Raw genomic sequence first — 27,544 nt, forward strand, 5'->3', positions numbered from 1 at the left:
AGGTAAGAAGAATGATCCAATGTATGCATATTTATAGGATCCAGATTGGTGCACAAATGGAATTTCATGTTTCAATAAAAAAGTATTAAAAATCTGTTACCTTTTCTTTGAAAAGGGGAATTGGACATATAACAAGTCAAGTAGTAGTTGAATATAAAAATAAGGATAACGATGGTTTGATAATATTTTTTTAACAACATTTTAGCATTATTTATGTGTCATTCTGTGATTGGTTCTGTTTATGATTATTATTATTATTGATTGTGGAGTAATTTTGGACCAATCACATAATGATACGTAGATGATGTTAAAATGTTATAAAAAAATATTGTTTATCCTAAAAATAATAATGCTTGTATAAAAACATGATGTGTATAAACGTGACGAATAACAAAAATATATTTAAAATGAAACTTTGGTGAAGTTGAATGGGAAATTGGATTTTAGTAAACAACACACCCCAAAATAGTTATTGATGAAATGTAGGAATTTTATTCACAATTCCATAACAAAATTAGAAAGGGCGTGTATTCTATCTTCTCAATTATACAGAATTATCTTCATATAAATCTACAAAATCAACGGAAGGGCATTTTATAACAAAACTATAAATGGCTCATATTTAGAAAACACAAACTTATATTAATATTTCTAAATGAAAACCTTATTAAAAGATGCTGTGAAATAAATAGAGGAAAAATGCTTCAGTTTTTTGAATGAAAGGGCCAACTATTTTCTAATTCTTTTATCTCTCTTTTATTTTCCTTCTTCTACTATAATCTTAAGGCCTGTTTAATTCCGAAACAATAAAGTATAACGTTTTATCCATCTTGGTAATACAAAATTTGATGCATATATTATAAAGCGATATTATTTTGTTTAATGATACTGAATAAAAGTATTTTCAGGTCAATTTAATACTTCTGGTTCGTTTGGGTGGCATCAGAATGTAAGAGAGAGAGAGAGAGAAATGAAAGAAAAAAATTATGATGATACGAGATTATTCCTAAAAATTTTAAAGAATAAAATAATTTTATTTATTATTAGTTTTAATTATTTATTATTGGTATTATAAGAAAAAAAAAATTCGTTACGAACTATGACTAATAGTCATCCATAATCAATAATAATAATAATAATTTAAAGAGACAAGTTAAAATGAATTTCCTCCCAAATCTTATCTTCTGGAAGAGATGGACTCCAAGTTGCATTTGTGCACTTCATACGAATAAAAAGAAATCAACGCAAATATTTTTTCTTCCATCTTTTCATTAGTCTTTCTTTGAATTAAAAAGTTAAAAATAAAATTATTTAAATTAGGAAAAAAATGAAAATGAATAAATAATTTGGTTAATAGGAGAAAATAAAATTATATACTAATTTGAACAATCATCGAAATATTTATTATTTATTATTTATTATTTATGTGTTTTAATTAAGACATTTTATATAAATCCACGCGTGTTCTTTGAATAGAAATATGTTATTTCAGTCCTCTTCCTCTAAGCGTGCTACTTCAGTAAAGTTTTAGGTAGTGAAGAAAAAATTGGAATCAGCTGTTGCCTAAATAATGAATCAAACATTTTAACTTTTTTCATGTGCGTGTGAGCCTCTAAATAAAGTTATACCAGTCCTTTTTCCTTCCTTATCCTTTCAAATTTATTTTTCCTTTTCAAACAATTTTTTATTTCTCTTAAAAACATATGAAATCCTTTTCTTGTTACAAGAATCTATTTATCTTTTTATACCGAGCACTAAAAGAGGAGGTAGAATGTTTTTTATTTCATAGTTTCATATTTTTATTAAAAGTGCATAAGGTTTCAACGTCTTATGTTCAATGTCAGGAAAGGAAAATGTCAACGTTAAAAATGACTGAGTAAAACTTTTATAAATAAAAGTTTAAGGAATTTAGATTTTTTTTCGACGAATTAGTTATTAGACATTACAAATTGAGAATTTCAACGTCATATTGGATAAATTTTGCGAAATTATTTTGCGCGATGGTAAAATTGTATTAATGTATGACGTCGAATGTCGTAGTTTCAAATGACAAAAGACTATAAGAATTCAAAATATCACTTTTTAGACGTTATATATTAGTGAATTCATTAAAAATTTGGGTAGGAGGTTGAAAATTCATTTACTTTATCTTTGCGCGAAACCTCTTCTCTGCTCAAACAACGAAGTTTTCGACGACCAACACATATAATCTTTATTTCGTTTTATATAAATGCACGTTTATTAACTACTTTATGTATAATTTTCGTTCTTGTTGATATTGTTGAACTTATTTGTTGTTTTGTTGATATTGATATTGTTGAACTTATTTGTTGTTCATACACATTATACATCCAAACTTACGGTAAAACTGAGAGTATGAATGAGGATTACTTACATAATTTATCATTTAATTATTATTGTTATATTGTAAATTTATGGGTATTGTTGAGGTCATTCGAAAAATAAGAGATAAAATTAGTAAACCAATGATAATTAATAATAACATGGGTATTAATAAATGTATATGGTAGATTGACGTAATTTTATGACTCTGGTGGAGAGATTCTATGGTAGTGCCTTGTAGTGTAGGTGTTGATGTAGGAAGCATATTCTTCGAGGTTATCCTAACGTTCCAATAATTGTTCCATCGAGTAGAGAAGAGGATTATGCAGTGAGAAGTAGCAAAAGGTCCTATTATAGGTATTCCATCTTGGCCTAAGGCATTTTTTAAATGATTAACCTTGTGTGCGTGGGTGAAACTCAATAACAATGACGACTCTGCAGAACAATAGAAGTCTCTACAAGTGCATGACTCATCATAGCTCGACTTCAATACCTATATCTAGATTTGTCAAAGTCTAGTATATTATATATCCTTAGGTTGTTGTTTGATTTTAAAGTGAAATGTGTTAAATGTTGAATTATAATTACATACTTAATTTGTTTATAATATTAGTTTATCATTATTGTTTGTGTGTTTGTTTTTTACAATAATCACTTTAATAGCTTGAGCTTAAGAGATGTTAGGATGCACATGTATTAGGAAATGATAGAGCTAAGATGTAAAATAAAAAATTTAATTTCAGAAATATATTTTTATAGTCATATACAAATATTTACATATTAATTCAGATACGAACAGTTTAATTATGATATTCTTCACACGTTTAAATAACATATATATATATATATATATATATATATATATATATATATATATATATATATATATTTATTACATACTAACATTAAGTTGGATTAGTCAAAACTAATATGTTCTGTCAATATATAAAATACAAATAACAATCATGTTCATTTTCATTGGTTTCCTATATTATTCATCAAAGGCTTATCAGTAATTTGCTTTATATATTTAGATTTTTATTTGTTTTGGTCTTTTCATATTTTTTAATTCAATTGGTTTTTTTTATATTTTAAAAAACAACTAAATTAAGTATTATTTTTGTAATATTCAATTGAATCTTATTGTTCTAAATTCAACATAACTTTTTCCATATTAAATTGACGTTAATATTATTTAATGTAAATTTGTCACGTGTCAAAATTTTAATCAAAGATGTTATTTATCAAAATTAGAAAAAATTTAAAATAAAAAACAATTCATTTTAGCATATAGCAAATCTATAGTTTTGACAGATAACTGTTTTAAACAATTTAACAAGAGATTATATTAATATTATTTTAAAAAAATCAGAAATCATATGAGTAAAAAATAAATATATAAATAAAATAATAATGAATATTTAAATATAGAATGTAAATTATTAATTAAACCTCCAGTAAAAACTCCCACCTCACACTTCATTGACTTGTCCAAAGTATAAGTCTTCCTCCGTGTTGGTATCATCATACTTTCACAAACCTGTACTCTCTACTCAAGCGTTTCATAATCTGACACCTACTCTATTTTTTATAATTTTTTTAATAACATTTTAACATCATCTACATATTATGTGATCGATCCAAAATTACTTCACAATCAATAATAATAATTATAAACATCAACATAGACCAATCATAAAATAAAACGTAGATGATATTAAAATATTATAAAAAAGATGTTGTTAAAATATCATTATCCTAAATTTGTTAGAGACTTTTCTTTTACGGTTGAAATTCCATTCTAAAGATTCACTAATGCGGATATATATATATATATATGAAATTATTATACAAATAAGCTACAGTTATAAACGAATATAACTTATATATGCTATTATACTTTTAAAATTATTGATAAAGAACAAACTAATTCTCCCCTATCTTAAGAAACCTTACAATAATATACTAATTTTGAAAGTAACAAAAATATAAGAAATTATTAGAACGACTTTTATGATCGAGATACAATATTTTTCAAAATATAAAAATACATCAAAAAATATCTATTTAGGACACAGAAAAGGAAATGACACTAGAAACTAAACAACTTCTGCATCATTTTTCAACCAAAAGGCAGACGTTTGCTATAAACATATAATTAAAATTTTATATTTAATGAACATTCAATTTTTATTATGCAATATCTGGAAACAAATTTAAACTTATATCACTATTCATTTCAATGACCAAAACATTATAGATTTATAGTGCTTAGAGTTTTGCTTAAACTTCATTTAAATTTTTCCTTCGTTAAAATATATATGGCCAAATGTAAGGTATAAAATTAATTTGTCATCCCTATTAACAGCTCCATTATAATTGTAATGATAACATAATAATAATAATAATAATAATTTTAATTAGACTATAATAAAAATATGTATATATTGTGGAATTATAAAAATAAAAAGTGAAAACATTCCACATACAAAATTCTGTTATAGTATTAAGGATACAGCATGCAAAAATTGGCCTATTTATCTGGAGGGAGACAGACATGTGCTTACAAAGAGTCATAAAACTATTATAATTGGCAACTTCATTGAAAATGGTCATTGCTTATTGCGTAGGTCTTAGGGTTTACACTAATCAATTCAACACTAATCAATTCAACGCTTTTCCAAAGCGGAAGAACCGCCAGGTTTCCGGAATACTAAAAAATACGGAAAAGCAAAGGGAATACTAATAAAAATGGAAAAGTAAAGGAAACCACGCATACCACTCATTATTACCTTCATTTTAATTTTTAAATGTTTACTATTTTTAAAAACAATTAATTCAATATTTAACACAACTTTGTTAACAACCTGAACATTTTATTGCATTATGATTTTTAAATATTTTAATTGGTATGTGAAAGACGAGTTTAAATATCTTTTAGTTTTTAATCTTTGACAAAAAATTAAAATTTATCGTTATCAAATTTTCATACATTTTAATCTTTAAATTTTAAAAGTAAATATATTCTTCATAATTAAACTATCATTTTTTATGCCAAATGTATTTAAAGATAATGTTTAAGTAGTTTAGTTTATAATGTTCTTACCATTTTTACTTTAAATATTAATCTAAAACATCATTAAATAAGATCAACAAAATCAATGTTATTAAGTTAAAATCTTTATAATCATTCAATCTTAAAATTTGAAAATTAAGATATATTAAAGTTTAAAACAAAAACAAATTATAATTTCGTATTAAAGATACAAACCAAAATTATATTTAATTCTTATCATTTATGTTGTTTAAAATTTTTCATATAAATATCTACTTATAAAATTACGTGCTTTATATATAACTAATTTTTATCAAAATTTAAAAGGAAATTGTATCACAGTGTCAGAACAGGCATATAACAATTCTATAACAATAAAAGTGATGCACTTCATTAGCATACCATAGCTAATCAATATTGTGATTGGAGAAACACCTTTTTTTCTTTCTATATAATGCTACTTTATCCCAAACTATCTCTAGTTAGTTTCTACTTCCGCATATAAGTGTATGGTAGGTTTTATTTTTAGTTGATTTGAAATTTCTATTAAATATTTTAAAAATATTTTTCATGTTTATCACATACACATTCCAATTTTAATATATTTTAATTTCTAACATCTAAATTATTAAAATTAAAAGAAAATAAAAGTAATGTTTATAAGATTAAAATAATATATTTTACTTAGAATATGTTGAAGTATAAAAACAAAAAATGAAAACATTTGTATTAGAAAGTGGGTTTAAACCTAATTCAACCCCACAAAATCGACTTTTAAGGTGAGGTTTGCACCTCACTTATATATTATAATTTAGTCTTATCTTTAATCGATGTGTGACTTCCAACACACCTCCTTCATGTCGAAGTATAAACATCTTGTGCGTGATAGTAGAAATTGGGTGGTCCGATAGCGGGTGGAATAGAAGAGTAGAATGTCCACTTAGAACTCGCTAGGATAGGCTCTAACCATGATTTTGATACCATATTATAAAGTGGGTTTTTAAGCCTAAGCAATAACTTCACTTATATATCAGAAGAAAATAAATTCTTGATCACGTTCTTTCGCAGCCAATTTTGTTACTGCCAAGATCTTCATCTTCTACCTTTTGTTCTTGGTTTTCCTACAATTTCTTCTCCTTCTATGGCTACTCCCTCTATTATTCTCACGTCATTATGTTTTATATGTTTTGATTTTGTTTTCTAGTGTTTTCAATGAGAAACAATTGGGTGTTTTAATCACTCGTAGCCTTTGATTGATTTTTGAGGAATTTGGAGGATATTATGGAGATTCGGGTTGTGAAATTTTTATCCAATTTGAGGTTGTGAAATTCAATGACTTTTGCAGTTGTTCCTTCTTCTACTAATTCTCAGACGCAGTCACATTCCTCATGAGACTTTTTCAAGAGTAAATTAATGGTCTATTAGCCCTTCTTCCCCAATTCTGGTAAAATAATTTCTCATATTACTAAGGGTACCCTAAGCAATAACTTCATTCAACAGTAGTCATTGCATTGCATAGGGTTTACACTATCAATCGAACGCTTTCTTCTCCCCAAAAGTGGAAGACTAGCTGGATCTCCCAAAAAATAATAAACAAAAAAAAAGGAAAAGAGATTACCTTTATCTTAATTTTTCAATGTTTATTTCCAAAACCAGTTGATATAATATGTTTACACTACTTTTTTAACAACCTGTTAGTCTTCCACTAATGGTCCATTTATCAACATTTTGTTGCATTTAAAATCAGCAAAATGATATATAAGAGTTTTTTTTTTCCATATTGTCGTTTAAATATTTCAGTTGGTCTGTGAAAGATGATTATATTAACTGATATTGAAATTATATACCATGCGCCATAATTATGACTAACGGGCCTAAGTCTGTGATGACTTTTATTTTTAAAGAAACCTAAGTATAATTAAGACCATCTAGTACCACAAAGATAAAATCTTGTTTTAGATAAAAGTAACTTTCTTTATAAAATAAAGAATTTTTTTTTTTAACTTTTTGACAATAATAATAATAAAAATAAATGAATTTTAAGTCTTAGGTTCTCATAACAACGGACTAATTATTCTAAGGTTCTCATTGCATAAGTCTTATGGTTCACACTATCAGTAATTATTAAAGTTCAATTTCGGTGTAAGAATAAGGTCATTGCAATAGTAGTTTTGGTCGTGTTGTGCATGCACATACTATGTGTGTACAAATTTGCCTGTAACATAATAAAATTTGAGATGCAATTTGCATTAAGAAATACCATTCTTTATAGTGGTAAATTATGCAAACACGTTTTGGAATTTTTATATGACCCATTCCCTCCTTTTTCAATAAGAAAGTAGCATGTGTTTAGTCTTTTTTAAAACCATTTTTTTTATTGAAACACACCTATCTGGATCCTATAAATATATGCATACTTGGATAATTCTTCTACCCTATCTGCTAATCTCACTTTCGATTATCTAAGATGCAAATTATGCTGGATCAGAGTTTCCTTGTCTATGTTCTGTTGGCTGTCATCTTTGTTATTTTCATGTGGCTAACAAGGTATGGATAATCCATTTTCATACTTTGCTTCATATAAAAAAAGAAGTTAAAACAGTCAAATTTTTTCTACTTTATTGATTCTAACTCTTTAAGTTAATTGAGAGGTGATAGATAATTAGAATTTAGATGATGGGAGAGGAATGGTATTTATGTATATAGTTCTAATTATATCAATTCATGTATATTCCATATTATATATACAAAACATTTAATTTATTCATGGAATAATAAGTCTCTACATAATAAATAGTTTCAATTTATCCCTTGACATGTTGATCTTACTATTATCCATCTGAGTTATAGTCAGTATATATTGTTGACTAAATTACTTAATAAATATGGGGGAGTAAATTATTTACAAGATTTTATGTTTAATCATGTTGACACAAAGAAAATGGTTTTATATGTGCTGGTGATGTGGCTACCGTCCTTCGATGTCATACATGTATCTAATCATTGAAATTTCCAATAATTGAAATATCCTAGATTTTCACCTTCCCATCATTTTCTTTTAATTATAATTACCTCACTAATAAATGGTCTCAAGTTAACATTAATTTTGTATGCAGATCGAGAGTACACAATTCATTCTATAAGGGTGATGGTTCGGCACAAAAAGCTAAAGGTTTAAAAGTTCACTCCGGAGGAATTTCCAATTCGTTCAAAAGTGAAGGAAAGGGCATACAAAATCTTGAAAACGCTGAAATTATCTGGTATTACTTTCACAAAGATCTTGCAATCTAAATTTATTTAGACTTTTACAATATGCACATGTGTTTGATAGGGTATTATTCACTTGTTTTTGCACCAAAATCTCACATACATTTCCAAAGTCACCCGGAACATTAATCAACATTGTCAGTGATTAACACTTACAACTTTTAGAATGCTTAAATTGAAGTTGGGGCTTCAAACTATTTATTAAGCCTAAGTGGTTGACATGTGCTTTTGGTAGTACCGAACATGTATGAGATCTGGCTGACAGTGGAAGTGAAATATATGTATTGTAAGATTGGTCGGATGTTTTTTAAACATTGTGCATGGACAGGCAAAGATTTAATTTCTTCATAATAAAATTCATATATTTTTAAAATTTTGACTGTGACAAAAATATGATTTGATGTTTAAGTTTATTTGAAAACTTTCAAACTTGTTTTTTATATGAAAACGGTAAATACTATCGTATAAAATATGTTTAAAACTTTAAATAAATTTCAAAAATATTTAGTTAAAAAAATTAAATTTATTTATTTATAAGAAAAAAAGACTGGATCAAAGTTTTGAAAACAAAACTAAAAAAGAATAGTTTCAATTTTTATTAAAAATTAATGAATTAAAACTATATTTAACCTTAAAATATTTTATATTTTAATTTTTCTTGTTTGAATATTTTAGTTTTTCTTGTTTGAATATAGAATAATTAAATATCTTTTTTATGATAAAATTTTATTTTAAAATTCAAATTTACAAAAATAAGTATTATCCAAATTTAAATAATTAAATAATATTTAACAAAAAAATTTATATCTATGCGTGTACGATGTGTATAAAGAGATATATAAAGAAAGTGACTAGGTATAAAATTTTAATTTCTTTCATTTACATAAATTTCAAATTTTATTATTTAGTTTATTGGAATATATTAAGATTCTTAAATTTTAATTTCTTTATCTAAACAATTCATTTTAACTAAAAAAATTAAAATTCATCGAATGAATTGCTTTCTTAAAATATTCATTCAAACACAAATTAAGATTTGCAATGAATGCATATAATGCTTACAACATCTCTAAATAGTCTACATATTGTTTACACTAGTTGGATTAAATACTACATTTTTTAGAATAATATTCCAGCTCCATTCTACTCTCATCTCATTGTTACTGTTCAAATTATAACAACTTCTTCCAATTGGTTGAATGTAGTCGCAGCGAAACAACCAACCTTTTGGCTAGTTTACTCCAATTTATAATAAACTTAGCTCGAGGTGGAAAGTATGAAGCTGATGGTAAAGATAAAAACAAATGAGTTGAGAACTTCGTTCAAGACAACTCAGTAAGCTCAGAAGCACAAGGATGTTGTACTAATTTCTTTCTCTTTTTTGTATTTGTTTCTATGTTGCCACATCAAACCTTTTCATATTTTCAGTTAATCTTATATTTTTGTTCGATAATAAAATATGCATGATTATGGTTAATTTTATCTGGATATTTAATAAATATGTCGTTTTTTTGTGTTTCGTAATCTTGAAATACAAGATTTCTCATAATATGAAAAATACATTAAAAAAATATATGTTTCTAACAAAAAGCGAAAATGACGCACTAAACTAAACCACGCAATATAATAAGTTAATCATGATATTTCTTTTATAAAAAAAATCATTATAGTCGTATAATTTAAGTCTAATGATGAAACACTTTCAGCTACACCTCAAGCTTTTTTAACTAGGAAGTTTGTTCAAAATGTTGAACAAATGTATGTTTTACTATGTGATTTGAATAATATATATATATATATATATATATATATATATATATAATTGATGAGTTATATATATATTATTATAATATTCTTTAATTTATTCAAAACACAAATATCGCTAACAATCTCCCAATTAATTTCTAATATCATATCCAGTTTACTTTATCCTAAAAGTCATGTACGAATATTAATCCAGATACTTACTGTACCATAGGATACCTAAATTCACCAACTGTCGACGAGCACCACGGACGACAGAGTGTCGACCCCTCTCACGATCAAAGGAGTATCGAACACTCCTGGCCAATCGTTGTGAGGTCGACATTCATTTTGTTGATGTCGACGTACTGGCAGACCACAAACCAGCGACGATGTCGCGTCAGTCAGCGACAATGTCGCGACATCTATCGCCCTCACGACATTTAATATGTTTGTGTCGACACAAACAGTGGTCAACATGTAGTGAACGACACCATAATAAACGGTTCAGCAATAAAGAATAAGCAGTTACAAATATTAGCTAATGCAACGCCACGAATCACGCAGGTAGTTGACTCAGTATCAGACACGACCTAGCAGTTACAACTTCCAAATAGTCCACTTCGGTAACTGTCCAGATTTTCAGGTAAACGGTTTATTTTCCTGTTTTAAATATGCAAAGCACACCAGAAAAAAGGTACGTTTTTCCCCTTAGAGAAATTAAGAGAGAGAAATTACTCTTCTGCTTGATCACTTTGAACCAAAAGATTCAGGTGACCCTTTTCTGACTTGAGCGTCGGAGTGCCTTTGCAGGTACCCAGCCCACCTTTTCCCAAGGAACAGAACGTAAAGAGAGGAAGGAAGCATCGTGACAGACAACATAAGAAGAAGCAGTTCAGTTTTGTTAGGTTTGTATCTCGGCCTCCACATCCCTACTGAAACACTTACAATTTAATTATTATACTCTTCACACATTTAAAGAACATATGTATTTATTACATAGGTTTAATTGCTTCCTTTGTCCCCAGTTTGGTTGAATTGTGTCAAATTCATCCTCATTTTTAAAAAAGTTTCATTGTCATCCTCACGTGGTGTAAAAGTTTCATTGTCGTCCTCACGTGGTGTAAAAGTGTCAATTGAATCCAAACATAGAAAAAATTTGTGTCAAAGTAGTCATTTTTCCTATATATCTGTGTCTTCCTTTCATACAATCAAGTACAGATATTCATTTTACCTTATCCAATTTAAGGCTTTTCATAGCTCCAGAGAAGTGACATATGAAAGGAAGACACAGAGATATAGGAAAAATGACTACTTTGACACAAATTTTTTCTATGTTTGGATTCAATTGACACTTTTATACCACGTGAGGACGACAATGAAACTTTTTTAAAAATGAGGATGAATTTGACACAATTCAACCAAACTGGGGACAAAGGAAGCAATTAAACCTATTACATACTAATACTAACATTAAGTTGGATTAGCCAAAACTAGTATACGTGTCTATAAATAAAATACAAATAACAATCTGTGTTAACTTTTCATTTTGGTTTCTATGTAGGTTTTTATATGTTTTGGTTATTTTGTATTTTTTTAACTCAATTGAGTTTTGTTTATTCTTTTAGTTTTTTAAAAACTAAATTGTATCTTATTTTTGTAAAGTAAATTCAACATAGTTTTTTTTTTAAATTGGTCTTAACACAATTTGAAAATATTACTAATAAAATTTAGGTTTATTACATTTAAAATCTTATTTATCTTATAATATAAATGTGTCATATGTTAAAATGAAAGGAATCCTAAAATAGAAAATGATCTAAATTTTATCATCTAACAAATCTAAATTTTTAACATAACTTTTTAAAATGGTGTCAACGTCAATTTAAAAATAATTAATTTTTTTTTACAAAAATAAAAAATCAATTGGATAAAAAATAATTGTATAAACAAAAAACGAATTAAATATTTAATATAGAATGTAAATTATTAATTAAACCTCTCAAATAAAAACTCCTAGTTCATTTAGTTGTGGGATTGGAGAACCACAGCTACTTGTGAGAGGATTTCTAGAATTGTCACAACTTGGTGAAATTTTGCAAAACCACTATTGGGGTTTTAAAAACCAACACAACTTACTAAGGTTTGCAAAACCATCACTATTTACTGAGTTTTTATAAACCGTCAGTAAGTACTGGACTTATATCATTATTCATTTTAAACATTATAGATTTATAGTGATTAGAATTTTGCTTAAACTTCATTTAAATTTTTCCTTCGTTAAAATATGTTGTTGTGAAGTGTAAGTATAAAATTAATTTATCAATTTTGTGCCATGAAAAGAATTAATTATGTAAAAGTTATTGTCTGCGCATTGAACGCAAAAAGTCTCTAACTTTTAGCAAAATATAAGGATTAGAAAATTTAATTTTTTTTTATGCTCGTTTACATCATTAACTTCATAGTTGAGTTAGTTTAGTGTTTTTTACTCTAAATCGCCTTATCAGTCTCATTTAATAACTTAGACTAAAATAGCATAATAAAATAATATTTAATTTTATTTTCAATTTGATCAAAATTAATATACACTAAACATTATCGTGTAAATGTAACTATAACAGTGTTCACAGCCCCATTATAATTGTTATAATAATAATGATAATAATAATAATAATTTTTATTGGAGTATAATAAAAATGTGTATAAATATAAAACTAAAAGTTAGATCAATTACATATTTAGTAAAACATCAGAACTAAAATCGCAAAAAAAAAAAATTAATTACGCATTAAATCAACCAAATTACAGTTCAGTTGATTTTTTTATAAACATTTATATGCGAATTTTCTTATAAATAAATTTAATTTATAAGCAAATAAAAAAAATCTCATATAAATTAGGTGATGAAAATTTATTTTTTAATTAATTAAAAATAACCCTCATTTTATTATTTCATAAATATTTTCCCTATTTATCATAATTTAATTAATTATTTAGTCCTTATATTCGTACCAAAAACATTGTGTTCCTATACTTAAAAATAATATATTTCATTCCTCTTATATATATATATATATATATATATATATATATTTGAACCATAAAAATAAAAAGTGAAAGCATTACACATACAAAATTCTCAGCTCCGCTTCAGTCACTACTGCATTCACCCGATTGAAAGTGAAAATAAAGAAAATGTCACAATTTCAATATTATAATAGGTATCGCAGGAGATTGAAAATCATCCAGCAAAAATATTCACAAATAAAAATAAAAAAATCCCAACGTAAGTTTAACGGAGTTTGATATCTCAGGCATCATAAATACTTAATAAAAATATTATTATTTAACATAATTTCTTTTTCAAAAATGACAAAATTATAAATCCTTTAATCGTAGAACTATTCAATCCTCTATATACTTGCAATAGGAAAATATAGTATCTTCTAACATAAGTATACCCCATAAATAAAAACACAACATAAACGTAAAGGTTTACATTCACGAATACTTAACCGTATGCAAATTTTTTTACAAAAACTACAAATCCTCACATAATATTTTAGGCAAAATCTGCAAACTTTCTCATCATATGAATCGAGATTCATGTATTCTTAGATGTGGTGCAGCCCTCTGGAGACTAATTTGACCAATTGTCTTCAATGTATTCAGATTCTGAATCTGGCATATTACATGTGAGAAAGAACTCCACAATATAAAAATTCCACGAGTTTTGGCAATAAATTATGGTATAAGCAAGACATTACATAAGATAATCTGATTTTAAAATTTTATGGTTTATGCATAATTGGCAATAACATATGTATTATGTAGTAGTTTAACATGAATATATATAATTTCATGACATCTAATGTAAATACTTTTTATATTCGTAACATGATCAATAGGTCTAATATCAATGATCCAAGAATTCGTAGTGATATTACCTTTCTTGCTTTGTTGTGTACATGGCTGACCATTAGCAACACTGATTTGGTTGATTTTCATTTCAGATGTTTGAAGAAATTTTAGAAGTTGTTGAATTTTTCCATCAGTGAGAGAATCATCATTTTGATTGACCACGACCACAATTTGATGATGCTTCAGATCATTTTCTTCTATAGCATGATTGAAACTATTCTCTGCACCAATTTCGTTGATAGCGTTCTTGTTCTTTTGTTTCATCCATAGTGGATATCGATGTTTTGAGTAATATCCATCTGCAATGTGATACAATTTGTGAAAAGATCTACATTGCTCTGCTCTACCTTTACCTTTACCTCTAACTCTACCATGAAGTTTCCATTTATTGGAATGAGAATTTTCAAGAACATGCGACTTCCGTTGTTGTTGATGAGTGCTATCAGTATGAATTTTTACATCAGAACAACTACTTCCACTTAGATGTCTTTCTTGATGAAGAATGAGCGAAAAAACTTTGTTGATGTTAGGCAAAGGTTCCATGAGAAGAATTTGAGTCCTAACATTTGTATATAATTCTCCCAATCCCTTTAGAAAGCACATAACATACTCTCATTATGAGAACAAGTCAAGTTAGTATCCTAATTATTTAATATTTATTAAATACGTAAAATGAAACAATTGTTATTATTTGTTATTGTTTGTTATTATTTGTTATTATTTATTAAATACGTAAGCTATATTTATTAATATGAAACAATTGTTATTATTTGTTAACCTCTAAATATGTTTTAATATAATATATATTTACTGATATATAAAATACACAAAAATACATCGTGGGTTTAAAACTAGTTTATCTGAAAAACTTAATCAAGAAAAGATAGTTATAATTTTTTTAATTTATATTGTTACAGTTTTACCGTCTTTGAGTGGAGTAATTATTGTACTCAAGAAAGTTATTAATCTTAATCAAACGGCTCTATTTCCAATTTATTTACCAATCAATTTTATTATAACATTTACATGTTGCTTCACAAACCAATTTAAATATTTAATTAAATCATGCAATCTTTTATATAACTTTTTGCTTAATTTAAATGCAATAAAATGTTGACGAGTGAACCATTAATATAGAAGACTACCACGCTGTCAATAAAGTAGTGTTGAATATTATCTGTTTTTAAAAACAATAAACATTTAAAAATTAAGATAAGGTGATCATGTTTTCCAACCGTATGTGTCGTTTCCTTTATTTTATTTGTTTTCCGTTGACCCAGCTGGTCTTCTGGGAGAGAGAAAAAAAGAAGTCTCACTGGGTGTACCGGTAGTACGTACTGTAGGAAAATTTTGTGTGAAATGTTTTCACCTTTTGTTTTTATGGTTCAACAAATTTTAAGCAAATTAATATGTCACTTTGAAATTAAGATAAATTTTGAAAATATTTTTTAGGGAGTAAAGAGCTAAACATGAATTCAAAATTAACTTTGCATCAAACTGACTAAACTATGAAGTTTAAATGATGAGAAGAACTTACAGAAAATATAATTTTCTAATCACTATTTTTTTTTGTGTTTTTTTATTGAGTGGTTCATGTATTCACTCACTTTTAAATACAAACCAACTGAAATGTTATTATTGTGTTTTAAATACATTCACTAATATATTGACTAACATTTTTGTTGAAGCCACTAAATTTTAAATGCAAGTGTGATTTTCTTATATAGAATTATTTTTATTTCAAAAATGTCACAATGAGTTTTGCCATGTTGTTTATATTGAAATGCTTTTCTAAGTTGAAGCCAAATATAAGATTCATACAAGTTTTATCGTAACATGTTGAGAATCGAAAAACAATTTATCTTTTTGAGCACAAACACATTCACAAACAAAATATTTTAAATTAGATATTTCAAATCCATTACAGAAAGGCTAACCTTTTTCTTGGCCCAACACAGAATCTACGGACTATCACACCAACAATGGAATTTCTTCTTGCACTTCCAAACTTTTCTATATTCCCATAATGGTCTCTTTGACTTTGACTAACAGGATAAAAAATCCTAATTTATTACCCTCCTGTGCGCCATATAACACTTTCTCCTCCTGTGCACCCCCACAGTCACTGCCACAAAACCACAACGCTCTCCTCCACGCACTGTCTTCTTGGTGCAGCAGAGTTTAATTTATTTTTAGTCTGCTGCGTATGAACGATTTGTGTATGAACGAAATTTGAAAACCTTAAAATTTGTGTATGAACGAAATTTGAAAACCTTAAAATTTTTCGGTTTAAATGGTTGGTTTTGGTTGAGAGATGAAACTGATTTAGAAATTCATAGTAGAAGGTCAGACCATGAAGGAAAAGCATCGGATTTGGAGGTCTTAAAATGGATTTCAAATTTACGTTTAGAAAATCATTAAATTTTAAAATTTGATTAAGAGATTTCAAAATTTAATTTAGAAAGACCATTATTGTGAAAACGGACTCCGTCCACTACCGTATTGTTTCCTTCACCTCCGTTCTTCTTTTATCCTTTAGTAATATTTAAAATTTGACAGTACTAAAAAAAACTATCAAATTTCATAATAAAATATTAGATTTTAAAATCTAGAATAAAAATTCTATATATTTTTAAAATAGATTTCGAGATTTAGTTTAAAATATATCAAATTTCAAAATCTAATTAAGATTTTTTTGAAATTCAAAATTCGATATATATATATATATATATATATATATATATATATATATATATATATATATAATTTTTAAAATTTATTTGAATGGCTTGTAATTTTGTTTTATTTTTGTTAATTTTATTTATTTTGTTTGTTATAAATTTGGTATAACATTAGATATCTCTAATGAAAAATTTTATACAGGATGAAACTAGTAAGAGACTACGGTATCTTCTTGAGGAAGGAGTTTTCATGGGCTTATATAAAACTTAAAGAAAAATATTTCATTTTAGATGATAGAATTTTTAATCGGATTTTAAATTCGAAAATGATTTTAATTAAATTTTGAGATAAAGTGCTTAATCGAATTTGGAATTTTAAAATTTGATAGATTACTGTTTGGTAAATAACAATTATTTATTACTTAATTTAATATTTTATTTAGAAGGATGTAACTAGTATGGAGAAAAAATTTGGGGTGCAAAAGAAAAGCTGAAAGTAGAAGAAGAAACCCCGACAAAAAGCAAATGATATATAGAAAAGTTATCTTTAAAGTTTAAATTATAATTTTTAATATATTTCTTATTTCTTATTTCTTTATTATTTACAATATATTCTACATTTGAATGGATAAATATTCAAAAACTGAAAAACTGTAAGATTCAACTGTACTATCAATGACATCAAACACTTTTAACAAAAACATTGATTTTGTTTTTATTTAGTATTTTAAGATTGAATATACTCTCTATTCAAAATTAATTTATTATTTTTAATTAAGAAGTTGATTAAGTATATTTTTTATTTGTTAAAACACTTAAATATGTCAATAATTATATTATAATGAATTTTTTTTTGTGTTTTCTAACCTTACCCATGTAGTCTACAGGTACTGGAGGAATGAAATTTGTTTAAGATGGAGACTATTTTCGAGATGGGCTTCTACATGTACTAATTTAAACGGCTCGTAACCACCTCTATTTAGTTTTTACTACATAAGTACACATAAATATTAAATATAATTTATGTTTTATTTTTCAAAACTTTAGTTAATAAATATATTAACAAAATTGATATTTTAATTTTTTAAAACAACAAATAAAACGAAATCAACCTATTCTTTGAAACGATTGACGTCGAAACAGTAATACACAAGCAAAAATGAATAAATAAATATAAATAAAGTGATAAACACAATAAATTTTTTTATTGCACATGGTTTTTTTTTCTTCCATTGACATAAATAATAATTACAACGGAAATGTAAGTAATTAATTTTATTGAGAGTGATCATTCTAGTTACTATTGTTTTCATTATTAAAAAGTATTCATTTGTTAAGTCTAATAATTTTTAGAAATTTGATAAACATTAAATAGATGACCATTTTCTTTCTTGGTTTTAAGACCATTATTATTTAATTTAATTAAAAAATCACTGCATTTACTTTACGAAGAAAAACTTTAAAAACAGTATAATAATTCGAAAAATTTATTAATGTTTTCCAAAAGATAAATTCTCAACCCACCTTCTCCCAAGTTGTTTAACAGTTTCATATTTCATAGTTTTCAAAATGGTTTTATTATCTTTTTAACCATATTATTTATTTAGTTTATTGTAAAACATAAAATATTCATCTTTGATTTTTGTTTAAAATAAATTGATTTGATTGAAGTTTAGAAGAGTCATATTTAAGAAACTTGATTGAAATTCAACAAAATCAATAAATAATATAATATGAAAACAATTTGAAAAAAACTTGCTTAAGTGCTCGAATTTTATATATAGATGGATGGAATTTTGAGGTGTGAGGTATGTGTTGGAAAGTGGCCTGACATCAGAGTTTCCCCACCATAAAGGTGCCATGTTTGATGCAGTGGTGAAGGTAGGACCCCATATTGTACCATCACCATGAAAAGCAAGAGGGAATCAGAAGGAAAAGAGAAAAGCAATTGCAGTAATCGATTGGTTTCTTAAACCAAGGAACAAAAAGTGGCAACCATTCCAAAGTAGAATGTAAGAGCATCTTAATACATGGTATAATCATCACTCTTAAAGCTACTTTAGACCCATTGGCTTCCCGTTCTCTTTCTCTGCATAAATTGCGCTCCAACTCTCTCTTTTTCTCTTCATCTCACAGCAGCAGTAAAACCAAGATGTGCACAGCAATGCCAACTCCAAATGACCCAATCATCATCTGCACTCACCCACACCACAACAACACAATCCAACTTCCAATCAGTAATGCATCAACCCCACTTCTCACGTCAAAATAACCACATTCATCATTTATGTGCAAGTTTCTGCCTAATAAGTATTCACATTAGGTACCACATACACACACAAATTTAGGTGCACCAACATAACGTAACATTTATGATTTATGTTGCATGTTTCTTGCTGATATACCACATTTTGGTACATGCATAGATACGAATGCATTAACTTCAATTAAAAGACAACATAACGTTAATGATTTTTGTTTTTGTAGCTGTTACACCAAATTTAGGTACGCAGATAGATACACATTTAGGTGCACTGACATCAATTGAAAGACAGAATAACATTTATGATTTATCTGCACTTTTGTAGCTAATTAATAAACCACATTTAGGTACACACATAGATACACATTTAGGTGCACTAACATCAGTTAAAAGACAGCATAATATTTATTATCTGTGTGCACTTTCGTGGCTAATGACCACATTTAGATACACACATTTATGAGCAATAACATCAATTATACCATAACACAACATTTATGGTTCATTTGCATGTTGCAAATACATCACGTAAGACACTATAACTAAAACACGCACGAAAACATTGGACTAAAACGGACCGAGAAATAACCAAAAGAAAAAAAGATATTTTAACACAGATATTTTTATAATATTTTAACACCATACATGTATCATTTTAGGAAAATGACACTTGAACAACCATTTTTGACAACATTTAGACACGCGCACACGTGTCAAAATCTGAGTGGTCCATTTTCATTTAATTTTTCCAACTGGACCACTCAGATTTTGACACGTGTGCGCGTGTCTAAATGTTGTCAAAAATGGTTGTTCAAGTATCATTTTCCATCATTTTATCATTAATTTATTATTTATTTATTAGTGTGCTGATCTACTTTCAACCTAATGAAAAAATTGACACCATAATTTTATCCTTTTAAAAACTGTGTCAGAACAATTTCAGTCACAATATCAATGATTTCTTTTTTACTTTACAGTCACCCATCACTATTGTAGTTATATTATATCTACATATTTATCTATAGTCTTCTGTATTGTCAACTGTTTGTAATAAAATTATGACTACAATAGTAATTTAAAACCTCAGATAGCATTATGGTAAAATTTAAATCATGTTCGCGGGTGCAGTTTCTTCGTGTTTCATGATATTGGAAGAAATTGCAGATAAATATAACTATTGTTGCTAATGTTGAAGTCTGACTGCGGTTGCAATCACTCCAAAAACTAGACATTGGGGTGGAAATTGCAGCTGGGAAGCTTTTTTCAAAATCTTGCACATGGTCTACAATTTATTGTTTGTGCAAACTAAGGGAAAGTGCATGACACAGAAACAACAAAAATAGAAACGCTGCACAATAAATGCGTGGTTGCTTTAGTAGAGAGAAAGAGAAGTATGGTATGGGCACCTGTCCTGGATGGCCAGAGGTGGGTATGGGGCGTATGGTGGCAGAATCAACTTCACCGGTAGGCAGAGGAACCGCAGGATTGCTGTTAATGAAGGGCATGCCACCTTTATCTGGCACTAACGGAACCGTCACCGGTGAACCTGCTTGTGCTTGTGGTGCTGGGCCAGGTGAAGAAGCAGCTTGATGTGGACGAAACGGCCACGGAAATGAAGGGGAAGATGGTACCTCTCCACCAGAAGAAGGAGCTGGTGTTGCCACTGGAGAAGGTTCTGGAACCGTTGCTGAAGAAGCAACTTCTATGGCTAGCTTTTCAGAATCTTTGCATGCCCTGAGTGACCCATCGTGGAAGGTAAAATAGAAGAAACCGGGTCGTGATGGATGCCACTGAAAAACATTATCTTGGTTAAGGAAATTGGAAAAGATAACGCCGCTGAAAGTAAAGAATGAGGCTTTAAGGGTCTTACCGTGTAGGGGTTGGTGAGAAGAGTGGCTTGGGTGATATTGCAGAGATTGTAGGCTTTCTCGTTCTTGAAAATGTAGAGGTTGAAATGTTGTTTGTGCTTGAAAACTGAGAAAGAGAAGAGGCAGAGTGATGTTAGATGCTAGTGGTAGAGATTGTTATACATTGTTTATGTAGATTCCAAATCTGGGTGTTGACACTTACTGATGGAATCACCGATGGAAACTGTGGGGTTCTTCCACTCTGAAGATCCGTCTACGAGAATTGTGGCTGAATGTGAAAGCTTGAAGAGGGAAGGTAGGAGAAGGAGAAAGAGAATGGGGAAATGCATTGTGATGAATGTGGTTTGATTTTGAAGGGAAACTGAAATAGGGAGGGTTTGCTGGTGTAGTGTTGTATTTATTTCTGGCTCGGCTCTCGGCTCTCTGGGTAATTATGGAATGGCAAAAGAAAGAGGATTTTGAAAACTGTGTTTGATGTGGAAGAGAGAGAGAGAGTGTGTGTGGGGAAGGAGACTGTTAAATTGTCAGGTGTGTTTGGCTTTTTGATAAGGAAGAGTTTGAATGGGTGCCAGACATGGGTGTTGGGAAGGGGGTGCTAATATTATTATTTTACACAGCAAAAGGTTGTGAGATTTTGTTTCTGAAAAATCTAATCTCAAAATTGTGGCAAAAGAGGTTGAAAAAATGGACAGGAACGCAATCACTAGGAAGTTTTTTGGGTTCTGAAGTATGATGATGGGGATTATAATTCTAAAATGATTAGTGCTGTGATTATAAACCTGCAGTCAATAATGTGGTCAATACTGATTTCTTTTTTCAATTCAAAAAACCCCTTCTTCTTGGGTGCTGAGAAATAAAAATTGCCTTTCTCCTTTACCCCTTTTATTTTGAACGAAGTTTTGCTCCCTACTTTCTACGATGCAATGTTACTCACACTTTGATGCAATACCGGGAATAAAGTTTTCAACAAATCCTTTTTTTTTTCCTTCTGCTTGAATGCTAACAATTTTTATTTAATAATATCATTGGTAATATAGAGAGAAAAATAATAATAATACAAGTTGATAGTAAAAGGGCTTGGCATTTTAATTTTATGTAAAAGTGTGGTCCTTTTTAGGTTAGATGTAAATTTTTTTTTTGAGATTTTATCGTTTATAATAAATAAATAAATAATATTTTGATCAGGGAGCTACATTTTTATTTTTATTTTTTGGGAGGGTTGAGGTCATTTTTAACTTCTTTATATTACATTAGTATAATATAACTCTTCTCTTACAATCTTTCTTATATCCATAATACTTTTTGTGCATAAGTGTGATATCATCTCAATCAAATAAGTTACGACCAAACAAAAACCTACACGCCACAATTACTTGGAGAATGAAATGCCAATAATATACTATATTAAATCTATTCCAAGAATGTATGGGTCTCGTAAAGTATTATAATATGTTCTTCTTTGTCACGCTTCCTCTTATATTACAAACACTTCGTTTTATTTTTCTTCTTTTGTCAATACATGGGCTATATAACATCTTGGAAGTTGTTTACAAAAGTTGTTTTAAAATAAAAAATATTATTTTAATATAAATATCAGTAATGTGAATTACTTAAAATTAAAAATGTTCATAAATTAGAGAAAGTTGTTTACTTAAACAATTTTTATTTTCAAATTATTTGTTTTCAGTATCATATTGAAATAATATTTTTTTTTATTTATAGGTAATTTTATAAACAGCTCTCATTAATAGTCTAATGATATAGAAGAGAGAGAAAGAAATTAAGAATATCGAATATTATAATTAATGGAAAACTTTTTTATCAACCACGTGATTCATTTTCTTTTTAAACTAACTGATGTGTCCCCAATATCATTTATTAGTATATCCTCTTACTGTTAGAGCTCTGAACTACAGAACTGTGACTTTAATTTTTAACATTGACAATTGTGAGTAATGTTCTTGCTGTAAAATGGTACAACAATTGCTCTATGGAAGTAGGGACAGTAAAAAACATAAGGCTCCATGTCTTTCCCTAAGGTGGCAGCTTTGCTTTCATTTAATCTCAGCACGTGGTCCAACATACAGATAACGAGACCACAAGGATAGCAACGACAAAGAGGAAGCATCATATTTATTGTCTTTGGTCTATTTAATATTTTCTCCTCATTTGCCTCTCGCTTCTCAAGAACTCTGTCAATTTATAGAATCATTATAATTAACTTCGGTTTTCTAAAAGAGGCCTACGGATAACAAAAAAGAATTACAATAAAATCAATAAATTATTCGCGTCAAGAACAGCGCTCGTTGGTATTTTACAACAGAATCGGGTTCTTAAGTTGAGACTGAAATACTCCCGTATCTCCGGACATCAGAGATTATCTTTCACACGCACAAGAATTTTCCATACTATAACGCTTTTACAGGTCGCATTAACAATTTCTATAGACTTTTCTCCAAATAAAGATATATACTCGTCTGCAAATCCCCTTTGCTATCTACTATTACACATTGACACTGCATAGGGGAGAGAGACCAGGAAGTCAAACTCATCTAAAACTACATGATCCAACTCCATATTTCTGTTTTTACACCTACGAATAAGTAACTGCTGTTTCTCACGCAATAAGGAATTTTCCTTAGCCCTTCCGATTCAATTCCTTCTATCTATCTCTTCGTATCATTAAACAAGATCGCCCTTGACACTAACCGTTAGGCTGAGAACTATCATTTAAGACATGATGATTAGTTTGGTCCTGTTATTACTTCCCCCACCACTGATGGGACTAATTCAGTAACTGTCATGCAGCTGCACAACTAGCAAATTTTATCTACCACTGCAAGGAGCGAGCCCTACGGAGTATACACGGCGGCTTTTGTTTCTGCGCTACAGGGAGTACTTTTTCCATTAGCTGCCCAAAAACGCCAAAGGTCAGTCGTAATCCAATCACTTTCTACAGCGAACATCTATTCTATAAACACACTTTAATATAGTCACAAGATAGCAAACAATCCAATGCTACAAGCTTCATGAAACAACACAGCTAGGTCTAATATCATCATACATGGCAGACCAGTTTTGTTGCATTGCATCTCTATTAAATCATTATGGGCACTATCGATAATAAATTCAGTATGAGCACTGGGTTAATTTTCTATATCTTATATCATATACAAACAACCTTCATAATCCAATAAAACATGTTTGTATTCATGACTAATTACCAGTTATGTTTTCAGACAAAATATCTAGAAGAAATATTTACCAATAATATATTATACCAGTATCAACAGAGAAAAAATGCCTTCAAAGCAATATTCAAATTATTATCATAAACATTTTCACCAAAATCGTCAAAAAGCTTACTAAGTTCTTAGAACAAATCAGTACCTGCTTGTACCTCTCTTTTTTCCTCTCGGCCTGCACAATAAAATCTTTAGTAAGAGATTAGAGGGTAAAAATACATAATAAACTCTAAAGCTACCAAGGCAAATGGACAAAAGGAAATGAGACACAAAAGTAGAACTTGTATTACAGGCTACACTCAAACCCCTTACAAGTTACATCCTCTGTTTTGGAATACAGTCCAAAATGTGGGCTGTTTGCAACCCAAAATGCTTGAAGAAACATTCCAAATTCAAACGTGTTAGCAGTGAAAACAAGACCCTAAGCAAGTGTTTAGGGAATAAAAATCAGAACATCATGGCTCAGGTATAGATAGAGACTGAATTCTGAGGCAGAAATAGACATTTCCCCATCCCAAGAATGGAGGTAGAGAGCGGACTCGACATTATAGATTGAAGATTATGCACTGACCCAATTCTGTGAACTTCAATCAACAGTGTCCCATTCCCCCGGCCCATGTTTGTAATTGGAAAAAGGCGGTGCCATTGCCCACATATCACTAATTTCAGTGAACAATCAATGAGGGAAACAGTGATATTTCAACATAAAAAATAATACAAGCATTCTTAACAATGGGCAATGGTAAACATATCTGTTTATAAAACACCGGTGAAGTTATCACACTTGTATGAAAAATAATAGTGGTAAGATTACAACATTTTGTCAAAATATATTGGTGTAAAAATCGTACATAAAAGGTATACAAAATTATTTCTCAAAATATGACAGAAAAAATCCTCCCATATCTAAAAAGTTCAAGGCGAGCATCAAATACAATGTCAACAAAAAAGTGGTGACAGGTTAACCAAAGTTTGTTTATTACTAATATCAAACCTATCCCAATTTTGTACAAGCATCTAAAAATGTGAGATACGTGTCTACAATATAAGAGAGAGGGTAAAAGTGATTACAATTGGATCATAATTGTAACAGCATTAAAGCAACTGGGAGCACAATCGCTCAGACATTTTATTCCAATGATAAGACAGCATTAACTACAAAATATTCATGGCTTCAGAAACATTTACTGCATAAGCAGATGCCAAGAAACAAGACAGGTTATACTTAAGCAAGGATGACTTCAGGTGTGACGGAATTAGAAATAGAGAATAACACTGAACCCATTTATGATGAAAGCGAGAGAAAAATATGACCTGGAAGCGTGTTTACGAAAGGAAAGTCCATCAATGCAATCCGAAATATTAATAGATAGCACCCAACAGCAAGGTAACGGAACCAGGTCAGGGAACAAGACCAGGCCAAAAACCCAATCAATGATCAGCCAAATCAAACCAAAAACGAAAAGTCAGCACTGGAAGGGTTTCAACTTTCAAGTTCAACACATAACAAAACTTATTGTCTCCTGCAATGATTACAAAAAACAAGTAGCATGGCTAATGAAAACTGAAAGTACCCCCGGGACAAAACTTCAAAACAATGAAAACTAAAGCACCTTTTCCTTCAAGAGCTTGTCGTTTTCCTCCTCTAGTTTCACCGCCAAGGACTCTAATTCCACTTGGTAAGCCTGGAATAACGAATTCACATCACAACCAACAACGAAAAGTCAAATACACTGAAACAAACACACATATATACCATATCCACATCACTACAGATACCTGCTTGCGTTCCCGAGACCTAGCAGCAGATTCTCTGTTTTTAATCATCCTCCTCTGTCTCTGTTGCGCTGCCTTATCCAACTGTTCCAAAACGGGACGTGCTCTCTTTCCTCTCCCGCCTTCAACCACCTCCACGCCGTTCCCGAACCCTATGACGGAGCCTTCCACTCCATCCTGAAACGGCGTCGCGGCGAGGAGGGGATCGAAGGCGAAGACGCCGCTGCCAAGCCTCTCCGTGAGGGGCATTGGAATCTTCATGTCGCAATCGACTTCTTCATTGTTGTCATCGTCGACTGCGCCGGCCTTGGCGAGGAAGTCTTCGAGAGTCATCATCTCGTCGTCAGGAGCCTCTTCCTTGCATTCGCGGCGGTCTCCGGCCACGATCTCCCGCCACACATCATCGACGGTCTTGGGGGCGGCGGTGACGGCGGCGTCGGAGATGGGGATGAAGTTGGTGGTGGTAAATTGAGGCGTGGGAGAAGGAGAGGAGGACTCTGAGTTCCGTGAATGGGAAGAAGCCATTAACTTGGAAGATGCCATCAATCAATCATTCAGTGTCTCCGTGTCTCCGTGTCTCTCTCCTAGGGTTTTGGTTTTGGGATTTGCAATTTGGAATTTGAAAGTGAACAAGTTAGAGTGTGCAAGCTGCAGAGTAGAAACCCCCCATCCCCAAGGCCTTGCGTGGGCTGTTTTTGGTTTTACTCTTCTTCTATTACTCTTTTCCTTCTACCATTTTATTTATTTAAATAGACCATCGTCAAAGTCACTTTAGTTACTCCTTTTTACATTTTTATAAAATATCTCGTATTTGGCATTTTCGCTGTAATTTATTTTAAATTTTATTAAATCTGTCTTTCGTTTCAATGAAAAGATTCTGCCTCCAAAAAGAAGCAAAAGGAAAACTGCTTTCATTTTCGAGGTCGCTAAGACGAAGAGAGAAATTTGTTTTGATTTCAATAGTGTATTTCTTAGTGAATATGATTATTATAAAAATTTGTAGAAAATATTCTGATATATTTAATTGCTTTTTTATATTTTTTAAAGTAAAATGTGTTTTATATAAAATGTAATTGGGAAAGATATATTTATGTGAATTTTACGAGATTGAGATTATAGGTCCCCAAAGATTTTTTAATCAATTATTGAATTCATGTATTAATATTTACTCTACATTCAATTAGGAGATTTCGGATGTCTAAAAATTACATCGAAGCTATGCGTGTGCTTTAAGAATATCTTAATATTTTCAAATGACGACAGATTAAATTGATTTACAAATTTATCATTGTAATGAATTGACATAATTTTTTTTTAATACGAGAAAATTATTTTCATATATATAACTTATGTACTGTATTACTATTCTATTAGATAAATAA

At 29.2% G+C, this 27,544-nt stretch overlaps 3 protein-coding genes across 5 annotated transcripts; 1 reads left to right on the forward strand and 2 right to left on the reverse strand.

The window, feature by feature from the left end:
• Window positions 1-7,845: 7,845 nt before the first annotated feature.
• On the forward strand, window positions 7,846-10,063 carry LOC148194757 (uncharacterized). Its single transcript, XM_088096304.1, has 3 exons — window positions 7,846-7,945; window positions 8,515-8,658; window positions 9,871-10,063. The coding sequence occupies exons 1-3, from the start codon at window positions 7,866-7,868 to the stop codon at window positions 9,971-9,973; spliced, it is 327 nt and encodes a 108-aa protein (XP_087952430.1). The 5' UTR covers window positions 7,846-7,865; the 3' UTR covers window positions 9,974-10,063.
• Window positions 10,064-18,942: 8,879 nt separating this feature from the next.
• On the reverse strand, window positions 18,943-21,695 carry LOC148194758 (uncharacterized). The gene is made up of 4 exons (XM_088096062.1): window positions 21,344-21,695; window positions 21,144-21,247; window positions 20,680-21,063; window positions 18,943-19,203 (listed from the first exon to the last, which is right to left on the reverse strand). Exons 1-4 carry the CDS (start codon window positions 21,468-21,470, stop codon window positions 19,141-19,143), a joined length of 678 nt encoding a protein of 225 aa, XP_087952188.1. The 5' UTR covers window positions 21,471-21,695; the 3' UTR covers window positions 18,943-19,140.
• A 1,695-nt stretch (window positions 21,696-23,390) lies between these two features.
• On the reverse strand, window positions 23,391-26,979 carry LOC148194759 (G-box-binding factor 4-like). Of its 3 annotated transcripts, none has more exons than XR_015781745.1 (5): window positions 26,166-26,979; window positions 26,000-26,071; window positions 24,958-25,700; window positions 24,532-24,561; window positions 23,391-24,052 (listed from the first exon to the last, which is right to left on the reverse strand). XR_015781745.1 is itself a non-coding variant. In XM_088097612.1 (4 exons), the coding sequence occupies exons 1-4, from the start codon at window positions 26,703-26,705 to the stop codon at window positions 23,972-23,974; spliced, it is 723 nt and encodes a 240-aa protein (XP_087953738.1). In that variant the 5' UTR covers window positions 26,706-26,969; the 3' UTR covers window positions 23,391-23,971. The 3 variants fall into 3 exon arrangements, 1 of the variants encoding a protein (XP_087953738.1); XR_015781746.1 differs by lacking the exon at window positions 24,958-25,700 and adding an exon at window positions 25,701-25,909 and having other exon boundaries at window positions 26,166-26,974; XM_088097612.1 differs by lacking the exon at window positions 24,958-25,700 and having other exon boundaries at window positions 26,166-26,969.
• Between the last annotated feature and the right edge of the window lie 565 nt (window positions 26,980-27,544).

Source organism: Vigna umbellata, chromosome 8 (genome assembly GCF_029865625.1).
Source record: "Vigna umbellata cultivar VRB3 chromosome 8, Vumbellata_1.0, whole genome shotgun sequence".
Classification (NCBI taxonomy): domain Eukaryota; kingdom Viridiplantae; phylum Streptophyta; class Magnoliopsida; order Fabales; family Fabaceae; genus Vigna; species Vigna umbellata.